The following is a 27,513-nucleotide window of genomic DNA, read 5'->3' as shown; positions in this document are numbered from 1 at the left end:
CACTGACCAAGGGTCTTGGGGACCTCAACCAGTTGACCCCCCCACACACACATTAGTGGCATCAGCCAGGGTTCAAGTCAGGAAAGGAGAACAGAGTGCTCTTGGACAGTGCTCCTTCCTCACTGCCAAAGAGGTGATGATGGAGTACTGTCTAATAGCTCTAGAGTAATCCTGTCCAGAGTAATCTTGGAGAACGCTGCTCCCACAGTACTACCAGGATGCTGAGAGAAGTCCCATCCAATTAGAGCACACACACATGAACTCCAAGCCCCCCCAGAACCTGACACCAGTACTGCCTGAAACAAAGTTAAATTTGCCTCTTCTCAATAACACAATTTACATAGCAGTACCATTAACATATGTTGTCTTTGTACATGATAATAATGTTCTTTCAGTATCAGAAGGGCATTTTGCACGAACGCAAATTGATATCTCAGCTTGTAGCAGTGGTAGTATGAAAACAATAGTAAACATAAAGTGGCAAAAATTATTAGTTTTCCATGAAAGGAAAGGGAAATTGTTAATACGATATTGTAAAATTTGATGTGAGAAAGGGGATCATTTCTTGACTCATTAGTCAATTCTGATTATTTTATAAAATAAAGACAATGAAAAAATACAAGTTAGAAACAGACTGAAATCTGCACTATGGTTTAAAGCAAAAGGTCAATCAAACATAAAGTTTGTTAATTCAGCACTGCATAAGAGCCCTGCAGGATCAGACCCAGGGCCCATCTAGTCCAGCTTCCAGTATCTCACACAGCCCACCAGTGCCTCAGGGAGCACACAAGACCACAAGATACTTGCATCTCGCTGCCACTCCCCTGCATCTGGTATTCTGTTTACCCTCACACCCCCCAATGAAGACACCAGAATACATCTGAGTTTAACTTGGGCCACTTTATTAAACACAAGTGACCAATTTTTAATACATGAAATCTACTGAACACATCTTCCCTCCTTTGCCAGTCTGGGGCAGGCAAAAAAAAACAACCTCCTAAATACTATTTAAAAGCATAGGACAGAGTTAAATAAGGTATTAGCTCAAGTCTTTCTCCACTAAAAGTTATGCATATATGGAATGCAAACATTTAAGTACTAATATAGCAGCGGTCATCCAAGAAGGCTTAGAGAACACAGATGGTTGAACACCAAACACTACCACACAGCTACTTAAAAGAATAAGGAAACTATTCAGTGCCCAGAAAAGACTTAACTTAAAAGACTGGGCACAGAAAAGTGCCCAGTTAAGCCATTTCTGTCAAATGTTGCATATACACAACAAAAATTAAATGGGTACACCTTTGGGCTGGGCAGAAATGGGTTAAGCTCACTAGGAAGGTGCGGGGTGGGGGTCTGATCCCTCAATAATTCCCACCCTTACCACCAGAAAAAGGCAGCTGAATATTAATATGCTGTGCTCAAATTATGATGTCTGACCTCTTTGTCCTTGATGAAATAGTGAATTTGTCCCTACAATTGCTGTCCATACTGTCTCTATCACATGCACACAGGAAAGCAACTGACGCAATCACACCCTCAATCTACCAAGCTGTTAATGTGCCTCAGTGTCCAGGACAGGCAAGTGCTCTGATTCTTCAGTGAGAAAGGCAGGATATAAATAACTTAAGATATACTATTAATTTTAACAGGTCACTGTGTCTTTCTCAAGGAAGGTAGGGCAGATAAGATCCTTGACCAAACACTGTGTGGCCTGAACGTCACTTACACTACAATCAGTATGAGGGTATCCATCCAGGCTGTTTCACAGTCAGGGACCAGCAATGGAGTCCCAGGACAGATCTTTTTGCTCTCCTTTTTCCTGGTTATTGTGAGAAAATGGTCTATTCAGGGCAATGACAGTGGACAGCAGATTTACAGATCATAACACTGGAGCCTCTACCTCTTGTTTTCAAAAGTGTTGCAAGTTGTTTAAAATCAGAATATTAAACAATGTTAAGCTCAGGCTCTCTTTGTATTGCTTTGCAGCCATTCTTGGAATCTGCCTAAACTGGATTTACCTAAGTGAGAGATTCCACTCAACAAATATGCAGAAATTCAAGTCAACCACCTTCAAATATGCAAATGAAGGAAGGTCAATTTTTAATTTGGCCAGGCTTTACATAATCCAACATGCATACAATGATTACTCCACTGAAATTTTCCTTGTCTTAAGAACAGCTTACATGAGAACTACCTGTGGTATCTTTATGCAGGCAGCAATGAGGTAAAGGCTTTCTTAGCTCTAACACTGCAACAGCATCATATGCCCTAAGACCATCCTCTATGTTGGGGTGGGGAACCTGCACTGAAGGCCTTATTCTGCGTTTTGGGATACCAGTTGTGACCTTGTATTTACAAATACTAAAACCACCTTTTATTTCATGACACAGTGGTAAATTCAAGTATTTTTTCAGTAACCTTTATGTAATCTTTCCTGTCACTTGCAACTCTGGTGACCTGTGACTACCCAGTGACTCACAACAGAGGCCTGAGAGCTTCTGAGGGATAGAACTGTAATGTGTTTATAGTGTATGTCTTTTATAGTCTGTCATATAATCCTTCCCACACTCTCAGGTCATGAGATGGGGCCCTTCTGACTGTGCCACCGCTAGCAGAGGGGAGGGGGATGGCAGCTAGAAATAGGGCCTTCTCTGTGGTGGCTCCTTGTCTGTGGAATTCCCTCCCTTTGGAATTAAGAACCATTCCCTCTCTGGAAACATTTCAGTGAGGCTGTAAGATTTTTTTTTTTTTAATTCAAAAAAGGATTTAACTACTGACATGATAGTCTGGCACTTTTTAACTGAATAATAAAGTGTGATCCATTGTTTTTCATTTTGTATGTTTTAATCTTTTCCTTTGTATTGTGCTTTTAAGTTGTAAGCCACCTTGGGTGCCCTAATATGCGGTAGAAAGGTGGAATAGACAGTCTTCAAATAAATAAAGAGTTAAGGAAAATAATAATGTATTGTATATAAAAGTAAAATAAATAAAATGTGGCCTTCCAATATAAAAACACTACTATTTCCTTCCCAAATGTACTCACCAATTGTACCTCTTTTCACTAAGTGTAAGGGAAAACCCCATCTGAATCACTCTGTGGCTATCAGACTGTCTAGAATGATCAAGCACAATGTTTCGCAACCAGTGGTACTTGAGGTGGTGTCTGGTGGTACTTGCAGGACTCCTGGACCCCTGCCAGCAAGACCAGGAACGCAACACAACAAACAGCTATAGGAGGCACAGCTTGGTGAGCAGAGCTCAAAAATGCCCTCCTGTGCACCCTGACCCTCTTACTGGTATTGATCATGTCACACCTGGTCTCCTAATCCAGAAATAGCTAGCAATGATGTAATCACCAGTTACTTCCAGTGGTACTTCAAATAGGTGGACCTTATGAAGTGGTACAGTAGAGGACAAATGTTGAGAAACACTGAAGTATATCTAAAACACCTCACTGACATCCTTCCTCCAAATCCAATAAAATATTTCTTCTACCCATCTACAAGCCCCTTTCACTGCATGGCCCACAACTTACCCTTCAACTTTTTAATTCCCACCTCTGCTACAGCCTTCCCTGAGAAACTGATTACTTTCATTCACAGCAAGAATGAATCTTCAACCAACTCTATTATCATTATCCATTACCACCTTTATACCCCAAACTCCTCAAAACAGTGTCCTTTCTATCAAATAACAATACCATGTCCTTTCCACATAGCCTCCTCCCATTTCCCTCCAAACCACATGTTACTGCATTTATTCATCATCTTGATGTTCAACCTTGGTCTTCCTTTGTTCAACATTGGATGGTAAGCACCTCAGGTCAAGGATCCATACCTTAACTCCATCTACTTTGTCATCATTTATTAAGAATACAAATAAACACCTCATAAAATAATAAGGAATGCACATTTTTCAAAAGTCTATTTCAGTGAGGAGATCAGAGGAACAAAATAATGTCAGATGCAAAGCTCTTAGTTCTTCTCATAGAGCTCTTTCCCTTGTATATCACTGCCAGTAAATTGCTTAAAGAAGGAAGAACATGCAGATCACCAACTTAACTGAAACTATATTGGACACAACATGACAAAATTATTTACTACAAGGTATTATAAGCTTATAATTCTCCTACACTAAGGCATCACAGGCAAGAAAATGGTGCTCTCAGTTTTGTTCAGTCTCACCTCCATCACCACTGAAGGATCACCATGGAGAAGTATCCATTCATAACTGACAATTCCATTGTCATCAGAACTTTCGGAACCCCTCAACGTCACTGGCTCATTAGGCTGCACTTTCATATCCATCCAAGCACGGGCAACAGGTGGACGATCACCTGGTGGGGGGAAAAGGCAAAAGATTAAGACAGAATATTTACTTCCAACTCTGAAAGACCAGTGCTTTTCAACCAGTGGTACCAATCACTGGTGGTACTGAGCCATGTAGATTGTTCTACACTGTGTGGGAAGTGCCATCACTGTCCAAGAGGAAGCACAGCCTGACCTGGACTGAAAGGGGATACAGTTGGGGTAGCAGTGTGGCAAAGTGTGGCACTCTGAACCCTGCCCTTCAGAAGAGGGCAGGTTGAGTAAGGATGACAAAGTGGTGGGGAAACCAAGAGGCGGCAGCAAATGGAGAAGCCTTGCCCTTGCTACAGGAATGACTGTGTGCTGAGCGACCCACTCACAAACATAAGAGAAGTAGCACTTGAACTAGACCACAAAGATACTTTGCTATTTTCAACATGATATTTGTAGCTGCAGTTAGAAGTAGCATCAATTACACTGTACCCAAGATACAATGATCTCAGGATACAACTCCTCATTGCTGACAGTGGGAGGCAAAAGTAACCATTGGACTTAACTGTGGATAGCCAAGGTGCCAATTCCTAGTCACACAGTTTTCTCATACAATCATCACTGGAGAGGCTTTCAGTGACGAATGTAACCAACTGGGAGGATAGCTAAAGATGACCTAATGTTCACTGAAGTTAGTTATATCCAAATCAGTGCTCAAATTATGAGGAGGAGGAGGCAGCCCTCTAGAATTCTGCAAGAGTCCCCTTAATTTCCATTTCTGAAAACGTAGAGCGGCCCATAATATGGCTAAAATCAGAGAAAACAGGGTGTGGGGCTTGTGGCTTTCATTGACCTTTCCCCCCCACATTTCCTTCCCAATTATCTGAGAATGGACCCAATGGAACACAAGTTCAAAGTCAGGGAATTAACTATAGTTCATATATACATAGGCTTCTTGAATCTTTTCTAGCCATTCCAATGTAGAATTATTTTCATGAGACGGTAGTTTGCTGTGGCTTGTGACACCTGCAAGAATACCACAGCGAAGTCATACAATGTGGATGTCTCCTTGGAGATCCAATATTTCTTGAATGGCTGTCATCATTCTTTTTGCAGACATTATCAATGGCCAAGATTGTTCACTGATTGGACAGTTGGTGTCACTTTCCACATATTCCAAATGCCCAGTCTTCTGTTCTCCAAATGTTACATCCTTGCCACACTTAATTACAGAAGGCAAAAATATTGGATTTCCCTTATCTGCAGGGACTTTCAGTTGTAAGGATTAGTCACTGTGTTTTCAGCAGTTGTGAAGGTTCAGTAGTCCAGCCAGGAAATACAAACATTTTATGAAGCATTTCCCCAACACAACTCAATACTGGAGTTTCCCAAGTTGACCTCATACAGTGTCAGACATTATAGGAATACCAGAATACCTTGTCAGTTACACTGCAGAATTTTACAGTGGGGAATTCATTTAGCAAGTTAGGAACTCCAAGTGTTATTCCACTTCCTCTATAGTTGAACTTTTGTAGAATCAAGTGTCAGCGTGCCTATATTTCTAACAGAAAAACTAAAGTCTAGTGACAACACTTATCCTGAACAGTAACACTTCTAGGTATATGTGTGGGATACACTTTGAATATACTGCCTAAACAACAAAAGCTTATCAGGTAAGACTAGGCTGAGCACACAGTGGACTCACCCAAAGCTGGTAGCAGGACACAGCAGCCACTCAGGATGCCAAATAAGTCAAGGGCAGTCACACAAAGAAAAATCCTATGTCTCACAACAGCTCCCACGAGCACCTACGATGATCCCAGTGTTCCTCCTTCACCTCTCCTGCTCCTATTTGGGTATCAAGAACTCACCTTGAAGCCCTGGGTCCCATAAAGGGAATACTACTACTACTACTACTACTACTACTAATAATAATAATAATAATAATAATAATAATAATACAGGAATTTATATACCGCCTTTCTTGGTCATCAGATTTCTCCTCAGACTTTAATTCAAGGTGGTTTACATAGGCAGGCTGTTCTAAATCCCTGTAGGGACTTTTACAATTGAAAGGTTCTATCTTTCAAGAACCGCACAACATTTCAGATGGATCTTTTATGGTCTGTTATCACTTTCTGGCCTCCAGATTCCTCCCACGCAGGCTGACAAGCAGCTCCTTCATCTCTTCAAGAGCAGGTGGAATAACTCAACTGGGCTTGTCAGCTGCTTCAAGGTCTCGGCATTCACAGTGCCGGTGGCCTTGAACTGGCGACCTTCGGATGTTATCTCCAGGCAAACGGAGGCTCAACCCTCTAGACCAGACCTCCTGCCCATATATTTTTAATGGAGGTGCACTGAAGTACTCATTCCCTTATCTATAGCCAGAATGGTACAGTCCAGAAGTAGCATTACCACTTGATTCTGATACAGTTGCTGACAAAGCTATGATACATTTGAAAGTTCATTGGAGGCTCTTCTGCTCAATACTTGAACTCTAAAAAGCACAAGTCTTTGGTCATGTGACAATGTGAAGTTTCGGGGAGGGGGAATCTAGCAGACTCAGTAGCAGGCAGCAGCAAAAGCGTTTGCCAACAACTTGAAAAAGGAAGTTTTTAAGTAACTTAAACCTGACTGCTTTTCTGCCAATTATTTCACCATAGCTTTTGTTATTCTACTGGAGCCTCAATACTGCGGTCAAATGAATGAGGCTGATCATGACAAGCCCAGGAAAGACAACATTATGTGCTACTGCTATAAACATGCACACCCACATACAGGATATCAACACAAAAATTACTTTTCATCATTTCCATAAGATTCTTGCATCATAGGAAATGCCAGTCCTTCTATTTGGTAGTGCATTAATGGCAATTTTTAGTTATGCCATGGCGTGGAATTTACTTCCCTTGGCTATGTAGCTCAGCTGTATGTGATAAAGGAACCACACAGATGGGGCAGTTCTCAGGTTTCTTACCATACCAGCTTGCATGGAAAGAATCATGTAGCTTGCCCTACACGCATGGTCCTTTTGTCAGAGTGTTAACAGGGCTATGTCAGAAGAGGCCAAAGAACACACTCATCCCCTTCAGTATCTGGAAGTGGCGTAGTTCAGAACATTTCATTAGTGCACAAATTAATTGCATGTGGCCTGTGTTTGTCTTAAAAATCACATCCATTGGGATAGGTAGATTTGGAGCAACTGGCCTGTACCTTGAGAAGCTTAGCCATTGTTTCCCCCTCATTTTCCTCCCTATCACCTCTGCCATTAAATATTTATTCATTCATTCATTCAATTATTTATTCTCCGCCTTTCTCCCCAAAGGGCACCCAAGGCTGCTAACAATCAATACATTAAAATACAATATAAAATTCAGATTAAAACATTATAAAAATAAAAAACATACAATATAAAATACACAGTAGTCAGCAATAAAACGCACAGTTAAAAAACATTGATTTGTAAAAGCAGCCATTATAAGGTCTCTAAGGCTTTCCTAAATAAAAAAATTAAGTGCACCCTCTTGACTTTTCTTTGTGCCTCAACATGGATAGGGACAGAGTGGATAGGGAGATGCTCTTTACACTCTCACATAATACCAGAACCAGGGGACATCCACTAAAATTGAGTGTTGGGCGGGTTAGGACAGACAAAAGAAAATATTTCTTTACTCAGCGTGTGGTCGGTCTGTGGAACTCCTTGCCACAGGATGTGGTGCTGGCGTCTAGCCTAGACGCCTTTAAAAGGGGATTGGACAAGTTTCTGGAGGAAAAATCCATTATGGGGTACAAGCCATGATGTGTATGCGCAACCTCCTGATTTTAGAAATGGGTTAAATCAGAATGCCAGATGTAGGGGAGGGCACCAGGATGAGGTCTCTTGTTATCTGGGTGCTCCCTGGGGCATTTGGTGGGCCGCTGTGAGATACAGGAAGCTGGACTAGATGGGCCTATGGCCTGATCCAGTGGGGCTGTTCTTATGTAACATGAGGAGCCTTTTAGTTCAGAAATAACTTTTTAAAACCTGTACTGTAAGCATTGTCATCCTGCCTCTTTTTTTGCATTAAGAAAAACTAAACCAAAGGATTAAGCCACAACACCCTTTCTTTGCATTCAGTGGGAGTGGATAATGTTTGGTTTCTCAGTGGACAGAACTTCAGTACAGTACTGTACATCCAAACAGCACTAGGCAGCAAATTGGGAAAAGGGGAGGGGTTGTAAGTTATTGTCACATGGCTGCTGAACAAATGGACTTACAGGTGCCTAATACTACTTATATGAGACCAATGAAAGATGCACCAGTTGTGAAATGGGCTCCAACAGTGCAATGCTCTGAGCAAACACAACTGTAGAAACAAATAGCTCCCTAGGTGCATTTACACCACTTCTCCCTGAAGCTCATTAGATCAGTTTCTCCATAGCAACAGACTGTGTTTGTGTCACAAAGAGAGAAATCTGAACACACAAAGCTGCTTTATATCAAAGCCCAAACCACATACCACACTGGGAGATCTGTGATCAGTCTCCCAGAATTCCTTTCCCCACAGGCATCTGGTATTTTCTCTCGCAGGAGGGAAGTAGTTCACAGAGGGGAAGGGTTTGATCATAAAAGTGGCGCATTAGGAGAGGTTTAACCACCTCCTCTCTCACTGGTGCAGCTGTTATTTCACAGGGGGTGGGATGAGGGAAATACGTCATGGCTCTTCTAGCACTGTGTGCAGTTTGAACCGGGGTACTGTCTTTTTCTGAGCCATCTAGCCCCGTTTGACCAGCAGCAAATCTCCAAAGTCTCAAAGAAAGGTTTCTTCCAGCCAGGAACTGACTCAGGGACCGTCTGTAGGCAAAGCATATGCTGCTGAGTGATTCTTAACTCCAGTTCCTCTGGAGCCAAACTTTGTACATAAGAAGAGCCCAAAAGGCTCAAGAAGGAGCTGATGTGAACATAAGAGCAGCCCTAATGAATCAAGCCAAAGGTCCATCTAATCCAGCTTCCTGTATCTCACAGTGGCCCACCAGATGCCTTGGGGAGCACTCACAACAGCATGATGCCTGTATTCTGTTGCCACTTCCTTGCATCTGGCATTCTGAGGTAGCCCACTTCAAAAACCAGGAGGTTGCATATAGTCATGAGCTGCAACCTGCAATTGATTGTACAGTCCTGTACAGACCTCCTTAAAAAGCATTTAGGCCAGGTGTCACTACCTGTCATCTAGGGCAAAGCATTCTACAGATAAATTATGTGCTGGGTAAAAAAAATTCTTTTGTCAGTTCTGACTCTCCCACCATCAATTTTAATGGATGTCCTCTGGTTTTGGTGTTGTGAGATAGGGAAAAGAACTTCCCTCTATTACATGCATAATTTTATGTGCCTCAATCAAGCCCCCCTCATCCACCTTAATTCTAGACTGAAGAGCCCAAACATTGTAGCCTTTTCTCATAAGGGGGGTGTTCCCGTCCACTAATTATTTCAGCCACTCTCTTCTGCGCCTTTTTCAGTTCCACTTTCCAGTTCCAGTTCCACTATCCTTTAAAATGGAGAAATCACAACTAGACACAATACCCCATTCATTAACACGCAATACTTAAAACATTCATTTGTACACTGGCATAATATCGGCAGTTTTATTTTCAATCCTTTTAAATTATTGCAAGCATGAAATTGGTCTTCTTCCCAGCTGCCATGCACTGAGTCAACACTTTCATCGAGCTGCCCATCACCACCCCAGCTTCACAGACAGCTCAGAACCCATCAGAGTCTCCTTCATGTACCCTGATCAGCAGTGAAGGTTAATGGAAAGTCCCATATCCATGATACTCTGCACTGAAAGCCTCAAAAATGCAATACCAAGCCGGTGTCTAAACACTGGGCACATTAAAACAGAAACACCTTTTTATGTATACATAAAACTGCTAATCACTTTAGTTGCAGACTAACCACAATAGGCTGTTTCTTGCTGGACTAAATACTGTGCAGATACTGAAAGAACCTGCAAAGAAAAAAAGTGTACAGGCAAGTTCTTTATCCAACCCATGATAATTAGAGGTCCAACTATAACCCCATAACAGTCCAATCACTACACAATGACATATAGTGAGGCAGGTCACTAGGCAAAACACCTGGCTCTACCAGTCCAGTAAAAGAACCAGGAAGAATTATTACTGTCACAGCATTCCGAAACCCTGGCAAGGATCCAGAAATGGATTCATCACAATGAAAACTTCAGTGGCTACCCCCCCCCCCATACCCCTAACCAGTTCTGTAAGATTATGGAAGGGGGTATTTTTCTTAATAAAATAGATCTGCCTGATGTGTGTAAAGTTCTCTCACTAGGCCATTATCTGCAACTTAAAAATTGGCACCAATAGAATTTCAAAGCACAGCCATAACCTGGATCCTAGCTATACCAGTTATTTTGGTGTAGTTAGAGCAGCCCTTATTCAACAAGAGTGTTTGTCATAGGTATTTCAGTATTACATATGTGCAAACCCACACCAGTGCACATTTATTAAAGAACTTCAGCCCAATCAGGGCTCCCAGGTAAACATACACCAGCATTATAACTGAAAAAACAAAACATGGAGCCAAGCTTATCAAATATGGATTTCAACAAGTAATCTTGGCCCTAATGGTAGTTTCTCAATCCTACTTATAAGAGTGTCTCATAATATAATAGTCCCCCAGGAACTTCCAAGAACAGCTTCAAATACTCCAAGGAGTACTTTGCTGTAAAACATACACATAAATCCTTCCAACAGCAACATCCTCATCTAAGACGAAATCATCCTACCATCATTCAAACCTTGAAGCTAAACTATTCCATTGTACTCTATACAATGCTGACCAAGATGGTTGTTGGAAGATTCACAGCCCAATCATATGCATGTCTACTGAGAAGTAATTCCATTCTAGCCAATGGTGCTTGCTCCCAAGTAGATGCACATAGGATAGCCTTAGCAGAAAATTTCATTTCATTCAGGGTGCTCACAATAGCCCCAAATCGTCTGGGGCCAGGATATATAAAACACTGCCTTATGTGCCTTTGCTTCTCCCATACACATCCGCCAGCCCAGTGCATTGATCATCAGAGGCCCTGATCCAATTCCCATTGCCAGAGGTCCAATATTTGGACTCGAGATAATTTCAGCTGTGGAGTCCAGACTGCAAAACTCTCTGCCACGTGAAGCCCACTTAGCCCTCTCCTTCACTAGCTTTCAGACATCTTTTCTGACCAGCCTGGAGTCGAGTAGTACTCTTGTTTGCGGCTGTGATTTGTTGGCCTTTTCTATTGTATTAGTTCCCTCCATTGATCTTCTTGTTTTATTGCTTATCTTAAGATGTATTGTTGCTAGCTGCCTAGAGCTGCCCTTGTACTGCCAAAAGGTGGGATACAAGTGCTTTCACTTAACATTTTACTCTTGCTCAGTATGCAATGTATGAGAGATCATCAGTCCAAGAGTGACAGGCGCCCTCTTTTTCCAGGTCATGTCCTCTTTTTTAAGCTCATATACTGGAAAAGAACTTAAATGTCCTCCTTTTCCCTGTGAACAGGCCCCTGCAGGCAGCGCATAACCTTCTGGTAATTAATAAATTACAAGTAAGAAATTATATATAATATAGTTTTAAATTTAATAAAAAGTAATATAGTGATTAAATTAACCATGGGAAATCAATATATGAGTCTTTAGCTTTTATTTTATCATGTCCTACATTTTTGGATGTCCTACATTTTGGAGTGCCTTGTCCTCTTTTATGGTTATGACATCTGGTCACCCTGATCAGTCCGCACAGCAGTCAGGACAAGCAGCATCATAGCATTGCCAGAACAGATCCATTGTTTGTTTGTCACCACCACCACACTGGGCCTGCTATGTTGTCTTTGCCTAGGGCAGGGGTGTCCAAAGTTTTTGGCAGGAGGGCCACATCATCTCTCTGACACTGTGTCTGGGGCCGGTGGAAAAAATAATTAACATGTAAATTTATTCAAATTTTAAATAAGTTTATATAAAAGAACATATTAAAGATGAACATATATGAATGAATGAAGGTCTTGCAATACTCAAGGCCTATAAAAGGCCTTGCACAAAGCAAGGCCGGCCTTTCCTTTGCTGCCACTGCTGCATCACAGACGTGAAACAGCAAGCAGTGGAGGGAGCCTTCATCCCACAGCTCACACGAGAGGTCAAGCAGTCACCCTCACACTGAGAGCAGTTGCATCGGGCCAGTGTGGGCTCCAACAAATCTCCAGAGGGCCAGAGGCTCATTGGAGACTGGGCCTCCCTGAGGGTCGCATTGAGAGACCTCAAGGGCCACAAGTGACCTCAGGACCAGGGTTTGGGCACCCCTGGCCTAGGACCAGGGCAGTGGCCAAAACAAGAGAATCTCTTTTTTTCAAACCATTCTTGCAACACTTCACTCTTCAAACTGTCAAACTCTGAAAGCCCAGCCTCTCATTATATTGGTTGGTGTAACAGTGCAAAGGGAAGAAACAATAATTAACAGTTTCATGAAAGTGAACTTTGATCTGAGCTTATGGTATGCAGACAGTGAAGTATCATCACCACTTGCAAAGGCCAGCAGCTGGTCCAGAACTGTGTATTATGGAATAATTTGTGTAGTTTAGGAGACTGTGGGTCAGAACCAAGCCAAACTGTGGTTGTGAGCCAATTTCAAGTGGGTTCCCAATTCATTTGAATTGAGAACAGCTTCCTCATTATTAACATTGAGGCGGGGCCTGAAGACTTTTTTTATTCAGGAAAGCCTTCTAGGCGCTATAAAGGTTGTTTTTATAAATTTATAAATTATGACTTCTACTGTGTGCTTTTAATCTGCTGCTATATGTTTTATCTTGTTTTAATTGTTTTTAAGTGTTTTGTATTTTTAATGTTTATTTTTATCTTTGTTTGTATTTTAACTTGATTGGTAGCCGCCTTGGGTGCCCTTTGGGCAGAAAGGCGGAATACAAATCTAATAAATAAATAAAATAAATAAATTTCAATATTTTATTTTTGATATATTAGATGATGCTACCATGATATGGACTGCATTTGGGGAACTGTTACAGTCCTGTACTTTTAACAAGCTACTATGTATATTCTTTTAACAATGATGGTCAATGGGATTTACTCCTGGGTAAGAGTGGGTAGGATTGCAGCCTAGGATTGTAAAAATTTTTCCAGCTTGATGATGTCACTTCCGGTCATGACATCACTTCTGGTGGGTCCTGACAGAGTCTCATTCTAAAAAGGGGGTCCTGGTACTAAGTGTGTGAGAACCACTGGTGTAGGCTACAGTAAATAGAAAACTATGCCCCTTGGTGAGAAGGGGTATTTCTCAATAGTACAGCACATGCTCATATATTAGGGCCTAGAGTTCAGTCCCTGTCACATCCAGAAGAATATCTGATAGCAGAACCAGGAAAGTGTCCAATATCTTCAAGGGTCACTACCAGTCAGCATAGATAACACTAGGCTAGAACCTGGGCTTAAGAAAGTTTATTTGCAACACCTTAGCAAAACTAATTGCACTGCATTTTAGACTCTAGCTGTTCCTAACACTGACTATTTTACAGACTGTTATTTTCCCCTTGGAGAGGCTGAAGAGCTTTCCATATGATCTGGTCTGAGATAGATGCCTTCTGTTGCGGTTCCAAAGGCCTGCTTCAGCAGAACAGCAAAGAAAATCCCAAACAAGGTTGGTGCAAGAACACAGCCCTGCTTCACGCCGCTTTGGATGTCAAAGGGGTCTGATGTGGAGCCATCGAAGACAACAGTGCCCTTCATGTCCTTGTGGAAGAATCTGATGATGCTGAGGAGCCTGGGTGGACATCCAGTCTTGGGGAGAATCTTGAAGAGGCCATCCCTGCTGACCAGGTCGAAGGCCTTCATGAGATCTATGAAGGCTATAAAGAGTGGCATCTATCTCCGGATCAGATCCGATGGAAAGCTCTTCAACCTCTCCAGACTGAGAGCAAATTCCAAGGTCCAGCTGAAATGTCTGCGTGACTTCCTCTTTGCCAACGATGCAGCTGTCACTACCCACTCTGCCAAAGATCTCCAGCAGCTCATGGATCGTTTCAGCAAGGCCTGCCAAGATTTTGGACTGACGATCAGCCTGAAGAAAACACAGGTCATGCTTCAGGATGTGGACTCACCTCCCTACACTACAATCTCTGCACATGAACTGGAGGTTGTCCATGACTTTGTGTACCTTGGCTCAACAATCTCCGACACTCTTTCTCTCGATACTGAGCTAAACAAGCATATCAGTAAAGCAGCTACCACGTTTTCCAGACTCACAAAGAGAGTCTGGTCCAACAAGAAGCTGATGGAACATACCAAGATCCAGGTCTACAGAGCTTGCATCCTGAGTACACTTCTGTACTGCAACGAGTCATGGACTCTTCACTCACAACAGGAGAGGAAACTGAATGCTTTCCACATGCGCTGCCTCTGATGCATTCTTGGCATCACCTGGCAGGACAAAGTTCCAAACAACACAGTCCTGGAACGTGCTGGAATCCCTAGCATGTATGCACTGCTGAAACAGAGACGCCTGCGTTGGCTCGGTCATGTCGTGAGAATGGATGATGGCCGGATCCCAAAGGATCTCCTCTATGGAGAACTCGTGCAAGGAAAGCGTCCTACAGGTAGACCACAGCTGCAATACAACGACATCTGCAAGAGGGATCTGAAGGCCTTAGGGATGGACCTCAACAAGTGGGAAACCCTGGCCTCTGAGCGGTCCGCTTGGAGGCAGGCTGTGCAGCATGGCCTTTTCCAGTTTGAAGAGAACTTGGCCAACAGTCTGAGGCAAAGAGGCAAAGAAGGAAGGCCCATAGCCAGGGAGACAGACCAGGGACAGACTGCACTTGCTCCCAGTGTGGAAGGGATTGTCACTCCTGAATTGGCCTTTTCAGCCACACTAGATGCTGTTCCAGAACCACCTTTCAGAGCGCGATACCAGAGTCTTTCGAGACTGAAGGATGCCAACATAATTTTCCCCTTCTAGACAAGCACCACAACCAAGATTTTGAGTTATATTCAGGGCTTTTTTTCTAATGGAACGCGGGGGGACGGAGTTCCGGCACCTTTTTGCAGGGGCCCCTCCCCTTCTGAGGCATTCTAGGAGGGGGGGAGCAAAACAGAGGCATTCGCTGGGTGGGTGCTGGGGGGTGCAGGGTGGGCAGGCGCCTGGCCCCTGCCTGACCACACAATGACCCCCTCCTGCCCCATCCCCAAGCTCTCGCCTGAGCCCAGCCTGCCTCCCCTCCCCCTGCGTTCTGCTTCCCTGCGCAGCTTCCAAGCCGGTGGAGGGCGCGTGGGACACGCGCCGAGGAGGAGGACAGCCAGCCAGCCAGCAAGCCAGCCAAGGAGACGGGCTGCGGCACCCACGGAATGCCCAGGTACTGGCCTGGCGGAGGAGGAGGGGAAGGAAGCTGGCTAGTGCAGCCCCCATGCCAATCTGCAGCATGAGCCTAGGCGTTTCTACTCAGAAGTAAGTCTTATTGTGCTCAATGGGGCTTGCTCCTGGGAAAGGGTGCATAGCCTTGCAGCCTGAGAGCCCAAGCCTAGGCATGTCTACTCAGAAGTAAGTTCCATTGTGCTCAATGGGGCTTACTCCCGGGAAAGTGTCATAGCCTTGCAGCCTGAGTAGACAGGCAGAGGAAGGGCTCTGAGGCTGCAGTCCTCTCCATACCTTCCTGGGAGGAAGCCCCACTGCCTCTAGTGGGACTGACTTCTGAGTAGACAGCCATAGGCTTTGGCTCTGAGGCTGCAGTCCTCTCCACACCTTCCTGGGAGGAAGCCCCATTGACTCTAATGGAACTGACTTCTGAGTAGACATGCATAGGATTAGGCTCTTAGGCTGTAATCCTAGGCACTTTCCTGGGAGTAAGCTCCATTGACTAGAATGAGACTTACTTCAGAGTAGACATACCTAGGATTGGGCTCTTAATCCTGCCAGAGATATGTATCTGCACACATTTTCACATGCTAAGGGCAGGTGAAAAGGGATTCTACATGTGTACAACGTGCTGTCCAGCCTTGCCAGAGATCCTCCTCATCCTTCCCCCACAAGCATGCCCTCCACCAGCCAGCGTTTGCAGCTCCTCTCCAGCAATGCACAGCAGCTGCTCAGGGCAGTAGAGAACATACATTTGCATGCCAAGTGCCTTCCCAAAGACAAAGAGTATTCTGATACCTGAATTAAACCATATTTAATCACTTGTTTGCAAAAGTAGCTGTTTCTATGTGCACCTAAGGACCCCTCTCGTGTAAGAATTCCTTTTTTGTTCTTACTCCCACAGTTGCTTAGTGTAATTTTACTACATAGAACTCATGTAAGCCATTTTTCGGAATCCATTCACTGCTTCTTCTCCTCGAAGTAGGCCACACCACATACTACATGCTACAAGTGCACCTGTACAGTATTTTTCCCCATGTGTAGAAAAAGTAGCTAGGGGGAAGGGGATGTGGAGATTGACAGCCCAATCCTATGCATGTCTACTCAGAAGTAAGTTCATCTTTAGGGGGAAGCACATAAAAAAAATATTTTATTTCTCCAATAAAAAATGGTTTAAATATAAATAAATAAATAAAAAGATTAACAAGTTGTAAGTTCCTGCACCTTTTCTTTTACAAAAAAAGCACTGGTTATATTTATAGCATTCGTATGCTCTTTGGTTCTTTTAATTCCTATATCACAAATAAATGCTCCTTATGGAGTCAAGCCTCAAGGTTAAAAAAAAAAGTTACAGTACTATATGTTCTTTCTTCCAATAAAGGCAAACGAACAAGGATAATGCATTTAAGTTCAGCGACATCCTATGTGAATTTATTTCTGTTAGGGTTAAATGTGTCCATTTTCAAAGACTAAATTTAAAGGCTTGAGTTGTGCTTGATTTTTTCCCCCTGGTATCTTGAATCTATCACTTGGAATAGAGGATATAAATAAAGTTTAGGCCGATTCCAAGAATAAAAAAGACCGATGAAGCAACAGGAAAAACAAAAGGTAGATCCAGCAGCTTCTAACACTGAACAGATGGCAAAATCATCCAGTTAGGTATGTGCATCTTGGTTCAAGTAAAAAGAGTGACTCTTAGTGCCCTTTCCATCTTAATTGCAGGCCCATCCCAATGCCAATCTCCAAAGCAGCAATCATTAAAATTAAATTAAAACAACATTTAAGAAGTTAATAGCACAGACACACAAAATAACAATTCAGGAAACAATATCTGTCTTAAGCAGCTTTTCTCATTCTTGAAGGGACGCTAATTTTCTGAGATTGTGAGATATCCACAATTCTTCAGGCATAACAGCAGAGGGAAAAAACCTAGCAGGATATGCTGAAATCATCCCCCCTTCCTTTTTTGCGACAAAGTGAGAGGGAGTCCTATTGTCAGAATAAAAATTGGCTATATTTATTCTGAAATCCAAAGCTCTTGATGCTGACTTTGCAGTCAGTTTTTAAAAAGTTTCCTTAACCTCAGATATGGTGCATACTTTCAAACCTAGGTTCTTACTAGGAAGCAAGTCCCACTGAATAAATTGTTATTCACAGAATGTTATGGAGATGAAGAGACAAAAACTGCAAACAAAGTATCCCAATGCTAAAACATTTATGTGGAAGTAAGTCCCATTGATTCCAAGTGTAAGTTCTTGGGTTCTTAGCCCAAAGTCCTCAACGGTTGCTTACAGGGTGGTGCCAGATTAGGGCACTTCTTCCCATGGCATGAACTCAGAACTAGAAATGAACTGCGCTCCCAAGAATTTCTCAATATTAAAAGAAGGTGTAGCCTAAAAACAGACAAAAGTTCAAAGAGGTTATTATTCTACTCCCACTGAACTGGTTTGTCTAGGTCTAGAATAAACCCATGAAATCATGATTTTAAAACAGCAGGCTGTACTATTGCCATTGAAATCCTTTGGGAGCTGCCCTTCAGCATAACCCTGACACAATTTTTCCATTTTATGGTGAAAACAACAGGTTGCCGTTTCCAATGTGCCAAACTATCACTAAAGATTTAAGATAGCAGTCCAATCAACACAAGAGATTGTGGTGAATGAATTTGTCAGCAGTATTCAAAAGGATGCTGGAGTTCATGGGCTCAGGAAAGAACCAAGAGAGAAGAGAGAACGCAGGTAATCAAAATATTTAGAAATTGTTATTAAAACTGTTAGGCGAGACACTTTTCAAGTACGCCTCGCTCTCTCCTGGACTCATTTCTACTTTAGAGTGTAGCAAAGCAATGCTTGTGCTTCTATTCTTACTTACAACACAACTTGCACCTCATTTAATTGAAAAATTGAAATAGCACAAACTGATAGTCTTTCAGGCACACGGGTTTCCCTACTGAGCAAAAGTGTTCTCTGCCCCCAGTAGTACATATGAGCACCTATTTTCACCTTTTATAGTTCTGTCTATTATATATAAATATTTTATATGTTCTTCCCATGTCATGAACTCAGAACTAGTAATGAACTGGTTGGCAACCTTCAGTCTCGAACTGCGCTCCCAAGAATTCCTAAGAACCATCATAGATATTTTGCTTGCATATGAAAGGCATTCATTTCAGTGAAGGAAGGAAGATCTACACCAGGGTGCTCAATAGGTGGATCGCGATCTACCGGTAGATCGCGAGGCAAAATGAGTAGATCACGGAGTGCCAACCCCCCCCTTCAGGTGCCTCTGGGAGGAAACGCCGGGAGTAAGGCCCATTGTACTCAATGGGGCTTACTCCCAGGTAAGTGTGGCTAGGATTGCAGCCTCACAGCCTAATCCTAGGCATGTCTACTCAGGAGTAAGTCCTGTTATACTCAGTGGGGCTCAAGGTACACCAACATACATTGTACACATAAATGTTATATGTTATGATAGCGCTAACATTGTAAAAAAAACTCTGGCAGATCTCCAGGCCTTGCTGGGTTTCAAAGTAGCTCTCGAGCCAAAAAAGTGTGAGCACCCCTGATCTACACAATGCATTTGAGACAATGGATTCCTTCACTGAAAATCACAGGTAGCCTTTATGGGCAAAACTATACCCCCCCCCCCCCAATCTGCCATATCTGGACCTGTTAGCTAGACCAAGACCACTGCAACCTGGATCATATGTGTGTTAAAGAGCAAAACCTAAATACAATGGATATGGAAATGTTGCAGTGCTTCACATATGATGCCACCCAAAGAAGACAGGACTCTGCAGTAGCCATAGTGGGCATAGCAGTTGGGGCAGTTGGTCCTTGGAAAAGGAAGTAACATCCCCACCCTCCCTTACAGGCCGTTTTGCCCATCCCCGTCCTGACATTACAAATGTGTCTGTTGCCAATACAGTTACAGCTTACACTAGATGTACAAGTGTAATGTTTTACTAGCCCAAACTTATCTGCCAGGTTTGCCCTCTTTCCCAAGTGACAAATACATACCCTCTGCCACAGCATTCCATTATTATCAATTCTCTGTAAAGGGCTGCTTAGTGCACTTTTACAGTCTAATCTGTTTATCTCAACACCAACCCTAGGAGTAGTCACAAAGGTTCTCATTTTACAGATGGGGAACCAAAGACAAAAGAAGTTTATTAGCAGAGTTCTGAACCCACTCTCCCAGGTTTGACTGTCCCACAATTATCCATGAAGTGCATAGTACCTTCTGGACAAATTCATGAAAGATAGCCATCATGGCTAGGAGATACTGATAGACCTACGTGCTATACACACATACCCCCAGCTCAGTGGCTGTCTGCCAGTTGTAGGGGAACAATAGCAGAAGAGAAGCATGCCTCTGTCTCCTGCTTGTTGGTTTTTCCCCAGAGGCAGTTTTGGGATCACTATGGAAAAAAAGAATGCTGGACTAGAAGGGTCTTTGTTCTGACCCAGCGGGGCTTTCCTGATGTTAACCTACCTCTTCTATACACAAACACATTCTTGCTTTGCATCTCATACCCATGTGCCTACTTGTCCTCTCCTGCAAGTCTTACAGACTTATTGCTCTTAGCATCTTTATACACAGAACAGATTTAGCATGTACCCACAGTACTCCCTAATGAGAGCATCCAGCATAATATGCTGATTTCCTCACGTACATACTGCAAAAGTCATATGGCAAAGAGCAGCAACTGGCAAATTGGCTCCACAACTTGTTTTTTGCCAAACCTTCCCTGCATATGTACCAATGGTGCTGCTGTATACCAAGTCAGATCACTGGTCCACGTATCTGTGAGAGAGCAAAACTTCTTTTACTGCTTCTACATGTTCCTTCTCACTGAGAACAAGCTAAACACACCTCCCTCCTTGCAAAGGAGAAGCATGATGGAACACAACAGGCACAGTCAATGTGGCTGTGTCAGAGCTTGTCCACTGGCTGAAGGTCATGCCCATCAGAGAACCCACTCAGCCTGGCCAACCCCCAGTATCAAGAGAACAGATCCGGGGGTTAAGAACATAAGAACAGCCCCACTGGATCAGGCCATAGGCCCATCTAGTCCAGCTTCCTGTATCTCACAGTGGCCCACCAAATGCCCCAGAAAGCACACAAGACAGCAAGAGACCTGCATCCTGGTGCCCTCCCTTGCATCTGGGTTGTGGGAAAGGAACAACTTGCCATTACTTTTGCCATGCAAATCACTTTGAGAATGTTTTTATTTTTGAAAAGTAGAATATAAATGTATTTTCCTCCTCCATTTGCTGACAAGGGGAATGGGAGGGGCTGTTAATCATTGCCAGTAAACTGCCAGAGAGGTTGGGCTTTGCCCCAGGATCTCCTGCAACCTGGTGCTGATGCTGGTGGCTGTTGTTTTTCCTAGTAACTTTGCCATCTAGTGCCGCTCTCAACATAATGTTACAATGAGCCCCATCACCAGTCCATAGTCCTCAGGAAGGCAATAAACTTGTGCCTGAGCTGAACCACATCTGGCTTCAACTAGGGACTCTCATGACTGCATGTTCCTCCACACAAAACAATTCCATGCACACAGAACACTAGTTATTGACAGAAAGGTATCCTAGAATATCTTTTCCAACATGCTAGTTTTCCATGTGCAGGGATTTTAACATGTGGATTCACATCCAGTCATTATTTGCAGTCTGCAGATCCAGGTTTGGCACCTCAGTGTGAGCAAGGCTGCCTGTTTTTCCATGAACCAGGGTTGTTGGCAAGCATCATCTGATGATTTTTTTGCAAGTGCTGGTCCGTAAAGATGGAGACAGGTGATATCTAGGCCATATCAGAGTGTAACACATTCTCAGCCATACTCAAATTTGCCAATAGCTAGAATTCTACTGTGCTAAGGAGGGGAAGGAACGCAGATCAATCAACTATGGTATACAAATCTTCAGTGGTTAAGTCACAACATTCAAATTAAGAGCCGATAGAGTCAATCATCTGCTCTTGCTACAACATTCAGCTGCCTTTACACATTGGGCACAGCCAACTTTTTGCCTTTGACTTCAAGCTCTTCCATACAGTTGCTTTGACTCTACCCCTCCCACCCCAGCACTTCACTTCCCTTTCGCAACCTCACAGATAGATTGGGGAACCAGCTTTTTAATGTACTTTGGGTCACTGGAACGTCCCTTGCAGCCTCTTTCAGCCACTGCAACTGAACCAGCAAAATATTAAAGCACACATTTCTAATGTGGTTCCCCTCCAAAGGTAGCAACTAATACAAAACGCACACAAATTCTTAGCATCCATTTGCTGGGTTTGTATACGCTGGACAGGAAAGGCCCAACCTACTGCATTGCACAAGACAACCATATCACCTTGCCCATCAAAACGAAGTTTTAACATAAGTGCAGACAGGAGGCAAATGTCTTAGCTTTGCCTCTTGCAGGCCTCACAAGTACTGCAGTGAACAAAGGTCCCAGAAAGGTCATGAAGAGAAAATGATGTAAACATCAAGCTATCTGCCTTCACAGGTGAAGTCATCACATCGCCCAGAGGCCTTATTAATCAGATCTCCTAAAAACACACCTAAGGAACCTCACTCTTTTGTGCCACTCATCGGAAATGATGCACTCACCTTTCCTGTTCAAACAAGGCCTGCTTTTTCTACAAAAACCTCCACCCCCTGAGCCAGTTTGCATGTCACAGTCATGGAATTAATTTATTGTCTGGCTCTGATCCAACTCTAATTCTCTTCTAAGTGTATTTAAGGTATTTCAATCCTGCCTTCCCACAATTCAGCCCCCAAGGCAGCCAACATAAAAATGCCAGTCAGCCTTAAAACACATTAACAACAAGAATTAAACCAGCAGATCAAGACAGCAGCAGGAACAAACAACTATGTTACTTATCTCTAAAAACCTGAGGCTGCAATCTTATACCATACACACTCTCCTGGGAGTAAACCCCACTGAACACAGGGTAGACATGCATAGCATCACACTGTAAGTAAATTAAATGCTTTATCTGGTACAAAAAAATTGACACCAAACACATATTTCAGGGACAGGCATTCCATAGTCAAGAAGGTTCCAGCTCCCAACAGCCAGACAGAGCTCAACATACAAGGAAAAGACAATTTAGATACCCTGATCCAAGCCCAAAAAGGTGTTATTGTGTAACATTATTGACCTATATACATTATGTGATCCAATTTCTTTATTTACCACTCTTCTCATTACTCAGCTGCACCATTTCATCAGTTTTAAAGAAAAATTCTAGAAATGGGTGCGGAGAGAATTCTTCAGAAATACCAGGCTTCATATTCAAAGAAGGTGAAAGTCATGCATTTTTCACTTCAATAGTCACATGGATGTACACAAGCACCTTTTCTGTTTCATTCATGGCCCAATCCTATCCAACTTTCCAGCACCAAGGCAGCCATGCCAGTGGGGCATGTGCCACTTCCTACGACGGGGGGCAGTCACAGAGGCCTCCTCAAGGTAAAGGAGCACTCCATCCTTTACCTTGGGGGCGCATAGGTGCTGAAATGTTGGATACGTTTGGGCACTAAAAGTATCTTGGGATAGTTCAGGTTTCCTCCTAAATTAGGTAATAAACTTGGTTTGGTTACCACTGAGAAATGCCACAGTAATTTTAGACACCCCAGGAAAATGTGTAAAGAGGACAGGACAAATTGCTCCAACATCCTTATGAAGTCATCTCTCCTTACCCACATCCCATTTCCTGCATGAAATGCAGGAAGGGGAAAACTGGTATTTTTAAAAACGGGGAAATAATAATTGAGGGTAATTATAGCATCCTCATACAATCAAGAAGCTAAAGGTGCTTCCACGAAAGTACACAAATACAATAACTTTGTAATAAAGGAAAGTGTGGACCCATTATTTTTGTGGGCACAGCAAAGAAAAAGAAGGCAGACTCTTTCTGATATCCCCCAATCATTCTCAGGGCACTCAGTAGGTTTCCAGGCTGTGACATCTTCCAGGCAGGCAAGCTAATCTCTAAAGAACTTCCCAATTTGTTTTTATCTCCAGCCGCACCGAAAGTCTTCCTGGCTCAAATGCAGATACTGCAATGCATTCCAGAATGGTTCAAAAGTGAGCCTCGAGACATTTCTGTTTAGATTTCTTCAAAGATTCTGGAATGAACTGTTGTCAAGCAAAGCATAGGGGCAAGTAGTTAGGAGCAGATGAGGATAAGATGGAGATATTGCCACGCAATGCTTGAAAAATGCGCTTTTAGAACTAAAAGTTCAATTATTTTGTACAGTGATACACAGAGAGATTTGATCCTTAGACTCTTATGGATAACGAGATCTGAAGAGATTACTTCTCTCCCACCACTAAAATGTTCAAATACATTTATAAAAAAAAAAGACTGAGTTTGAGTAACTTCATTACCAGATCCCGTTGAGATTCTTCAGCATGCTATCTGCTGATCACATTGTTTGATTTGGACCTGAAGCTTAGAACACTTGCTCCTCTGTTTCCAGAGACATCTACAAAAAGTTCCATGTCATTTGGCCAACCCACCTGGTTCCTTGTGACCAGAGGCATGTTGTATGGAACCTTAGGAAGAACCTTGCATGGAATTTCTAGTATAGGAACATGCTATCCTCACATTGTGGAATTCAAGGCATCCCATAGGACTATCACAGTTTATCATCACAACAAAGCAACCCAGTAAGTCACATGACTGAGCTGTGCCTGGAACCCAAGTCTCTCTAGTCCAGCTCTTTACTATAGTACATCATGCTATTTCTCTGGTCCCACAGTCACAAGGGAAAAGCTCTATCACATTTGCAGCATTCCTGTAAACCCCACCCAGCGAAAGATGGACAATATTCCATTAGAGGGGAAAGCCCTTGTTGAGCAACAGCCAGTTAGGCCATTTCCTTTTTTAGAAAAGGGGGGAATACACAGCCAACACATTTAACAAAGTGAGATTAGTTGTATAAATTGCTACTAAATTTACCACAAATATGTAGTTGCTCAAGATTCCTCTATAACACACAGTATTCACAATATATCATGAATGCATGGGGCAAGGGAGAGGTGTTTTCCTAAATACAAAACTGAGTTGCCAGAGACTTACTCCCACAACATAAGGCATACAGTATAGGACTGTAGTCCTTAGTGCCTGGAAGATGTTTCTTCCAAGGGAACACACTAGTGCAGTGGTTTCCAAACTTTTCAGCCCCTGGGCCCACTTTTTAAAATGACACTTATTGGGGCCCACTTTACCAGCCGCTCAAGCCTGTTTTTATCCTTTTTACGATAGTGGGGGGACTCTATCTTCTGGAGTGTTTTTTGAGCTCCATGTTCAGCAGATTGGGACCATTCTCGTGACACTGTGCTCCCATTAGACCAAGGTTGCCTGCTTTATTAATGCTAAGGGATGTGAAAATATTGGTGATAGGGCAGCAGTGTTCCCCTACCCCAAGTAGCAGCTTGTTTAACCATTTATGCACATAGCCTAATCTGCCTTGTGAGTTTCACGACCCATCCACTGGTGGGTCCCAACCCATAGTTTGGGAGCCACTGCACTAGTGCATTTGTTGGGTCAAGGGCTGGGTAACGCAGAAAACCCTTTACAGCACAGAAGGTGTAACTTGAGCATCTGTTTTGCACTCCATACACCTAAAGCAAAATTGGGTCACACTTGTATTGCTCCTTGTCAGCGAGAGTCCAGAGAACTATTAACTAATGACTATTAGTCATTCTGCCAGCCACTCCTCATCCTGGTTCAAGTCAGAATCGGTTTTACATATTTCCATGATCTTTGGGTAGGGGCAATGTACTGGCTGCTGGTTGTTGCATAGCAACAGAGTCACACACACACACACACACACACAAACACACACTTACTCTCTCTCTCTCTCTCTCTCTTTATGAGTTGGCAAACTAGGATCCCAAAGACGACATGTTGAAGGCACCTGTTCTTAGGCTCTCACCCTGGTAGACAGCAGGACCCTAGGCATCTTTACTAAGAAGTAAGTTCACTTATTCAGTGGGATTTACTCAGTGATAGGCATACACAAGATTTCTGCCTTTATGATCTAGTTGTCTCTAAACCTACTGCCATTGTAGAAGTTACAGATTTTAGATTTAAATTAAAAATATAGTTTGTAAATGCCCAAGTCTCACACAACTACATGCACCGGAACACAACTTACAAATTGTTGTGCCAGAACGGACCAAAGTCCAGCCAGCTACCATTTGGTTTCCCAGAGCAGCCAGATGGATGCCTCTAAGCCAGTGGTTCTCACACTTTTAGCACCAGGACTCACTTGTTTAGAATGAGAATCTGTCAGGACCCACGAGAAGTTATGTCAGGACCAGAAGTGACATCATCAAGCAGGGAAATTTTTAACAATCCTAGGCTGCAATCCTACCCATATTGAAATGAATGGGGACCCACCTGAAATTGGCTCACAACCCACCTTGTGGGTCCCAACCCACAGTTTGAGAAACACTGTTCTAAGCGCTTCTGAGCAAGGTGCAAAAGTGAAGCTCTTTCTCTGCCATTTGTCCCCAGTACCTGCTTGCTATTCAGTGGTATTCTGCTTCGGTACATGGAGGTCCTATTTAGCCATCAAAACCAATAGTTTTTGATGAACCAATCCCCCATTAATTCATCTTTTAAAAACCTGTCTCAGCTCCTGAAGTGTTTACTTTGCACCCACTGCCAGTTTGCTACACCAAACAAGTGCACACTGAACTAGCTGCCTTACACCAAGTCAGCCCACTGGTCCATCTAGGTCAGTATTATCAACACTGACTGGCAATGGCTCTCCAGGGTGTCAGCCCTAGTTGGAGGGGCCAGGGGTTTGTCCCTTGATATGCAAAGCATGCGCTCCCTACCACAGAGTGATGGGGGGAACATGTTCTCTCTTCCCACTCCACGCATCATTGCGCAAACTTTTGCACATCCCCAGAGAGCCCTACTTTCCTGTTTCCTTACCCTCATTGCGGCGTTCCCGCCCAGCCACATAGGCACCATAGGCCTCCCTCTCGACATAGTTGAGAAAGCCGGTCTTCTTGGCAAACTTGCAGACAAAGCTCTGGTCGTAGAGGCAGTTGAGGAGGAAGCAGTTCTGGATGCTGTCCTCTCCCCCTCCGGGGTCCTTCTCCACCAGAGCCAGGTTGCAGTCAGGTTGCTTGCAGCAAGCACGTACACAGTCCTTGCCTCTGTACAGGTGGGGCGAGGACAGGTAGGTGGCCCCATTGGCCACAGAGGCATCTGTGTCCAGCACAAACTCAGGCAGCCCCGTGGTGAACTGGGTCAGGCAGGTCTCTCCAAACTGGGCTCCTTCCTGCTTCTCTTCTTGCCCAAGCACCAGCATGGCCATCAGGAGCTGGATCAGCAGGGTCTGGTGGCTTCTTCTTGTGGCCATCTTGGCTGGGCAGGGGCCTCTGTGTCCAAGCAGGGCTTCTTCCCAGCTGCTGCTGCAACTACTTGAAAGCGGAATGATCTGAAAGAGAGCAGCAGGAGAGTGCAGGAGATGGAAAGGGCCAGCTGCTGAGCAGGATGCTGGCCAAGAGCCGCTTGGATTGCCTCTACAGCGTCCCTTTAACTCCAGCCCTCTGCTGGCGCAGTCTGTCCAGGCTGGGCCTGCCCGGGTGGCTCCTCCCCAAGAGGTACCCTGCGTAAGGGAAGTTCACGTCCCCAGGGGGAAGAGAAAAGTCTGGAGGGGCTCTGGATCCTCTGCCCAGAAGCTCCTCACCACATCGCCTCCAGCTGCCCCTTCCCCGCGAGCGACGGCTTTGCTGGCTGCGCTGCCTTCGCTACCTGGAAAGTTTCAGGTGAAAC

General features: G+C 43.6%; 1 protein-coding gene across 1 annotated transcript in view; it reads right to left on the bottom strand.

Moving 5' to 3' along the window:
- SPINT1 (serine peptidase inhibitor, Kunitz type 1) overlaps positions 1–27,052 on the bottom strand; it is a 51,288-nt gene extending 24,236 nt beyond the window's left edge. The window contains exons 1-4 of the mRNA XM_066636241.1: positions 26,693–27,052; positions 25,069–25,077; positions 5,681–5,699; positions 4,188–4,339 (exon numbers count right to left, since the gene is read on the bottom strand). Of these exons, the coding sequence (XP_066492338.1) occupies positions 4,188–4,339; positions 5,681–5,699; positions 25,069–25,077; positions 26,693–27,052 (540 nt within the window). The remainder of the gene's footprint in view (positions 1–4,187; positions 4,340–5,680; positions 5,700–25,068; positions 25,078–26,692) is intronic.
- Between the last annotated feature and the right edge of the window lie 461 nt (positions 27,053–27,513).

Source organism: Tiliqua scincoides, chromosome 1 (genome assembly GCF_035046505.1).
Source record: "Tiliqua scincoides isolate rTilSci1 chromosome 1, rTilSci1.hap2, whole genome shotgun sequence".
Taxonomy (NCBI): Eukaryota; Metazoa; Chordata; class Lepidosauria; order Squamata; family Scincidae; genus Tiliqua; species Tiliqua scincoides.
Note: the sequence above shows the minus strand (reverse complement) of the source record. Positions and strands in the feature narration are given on the sequence as shown.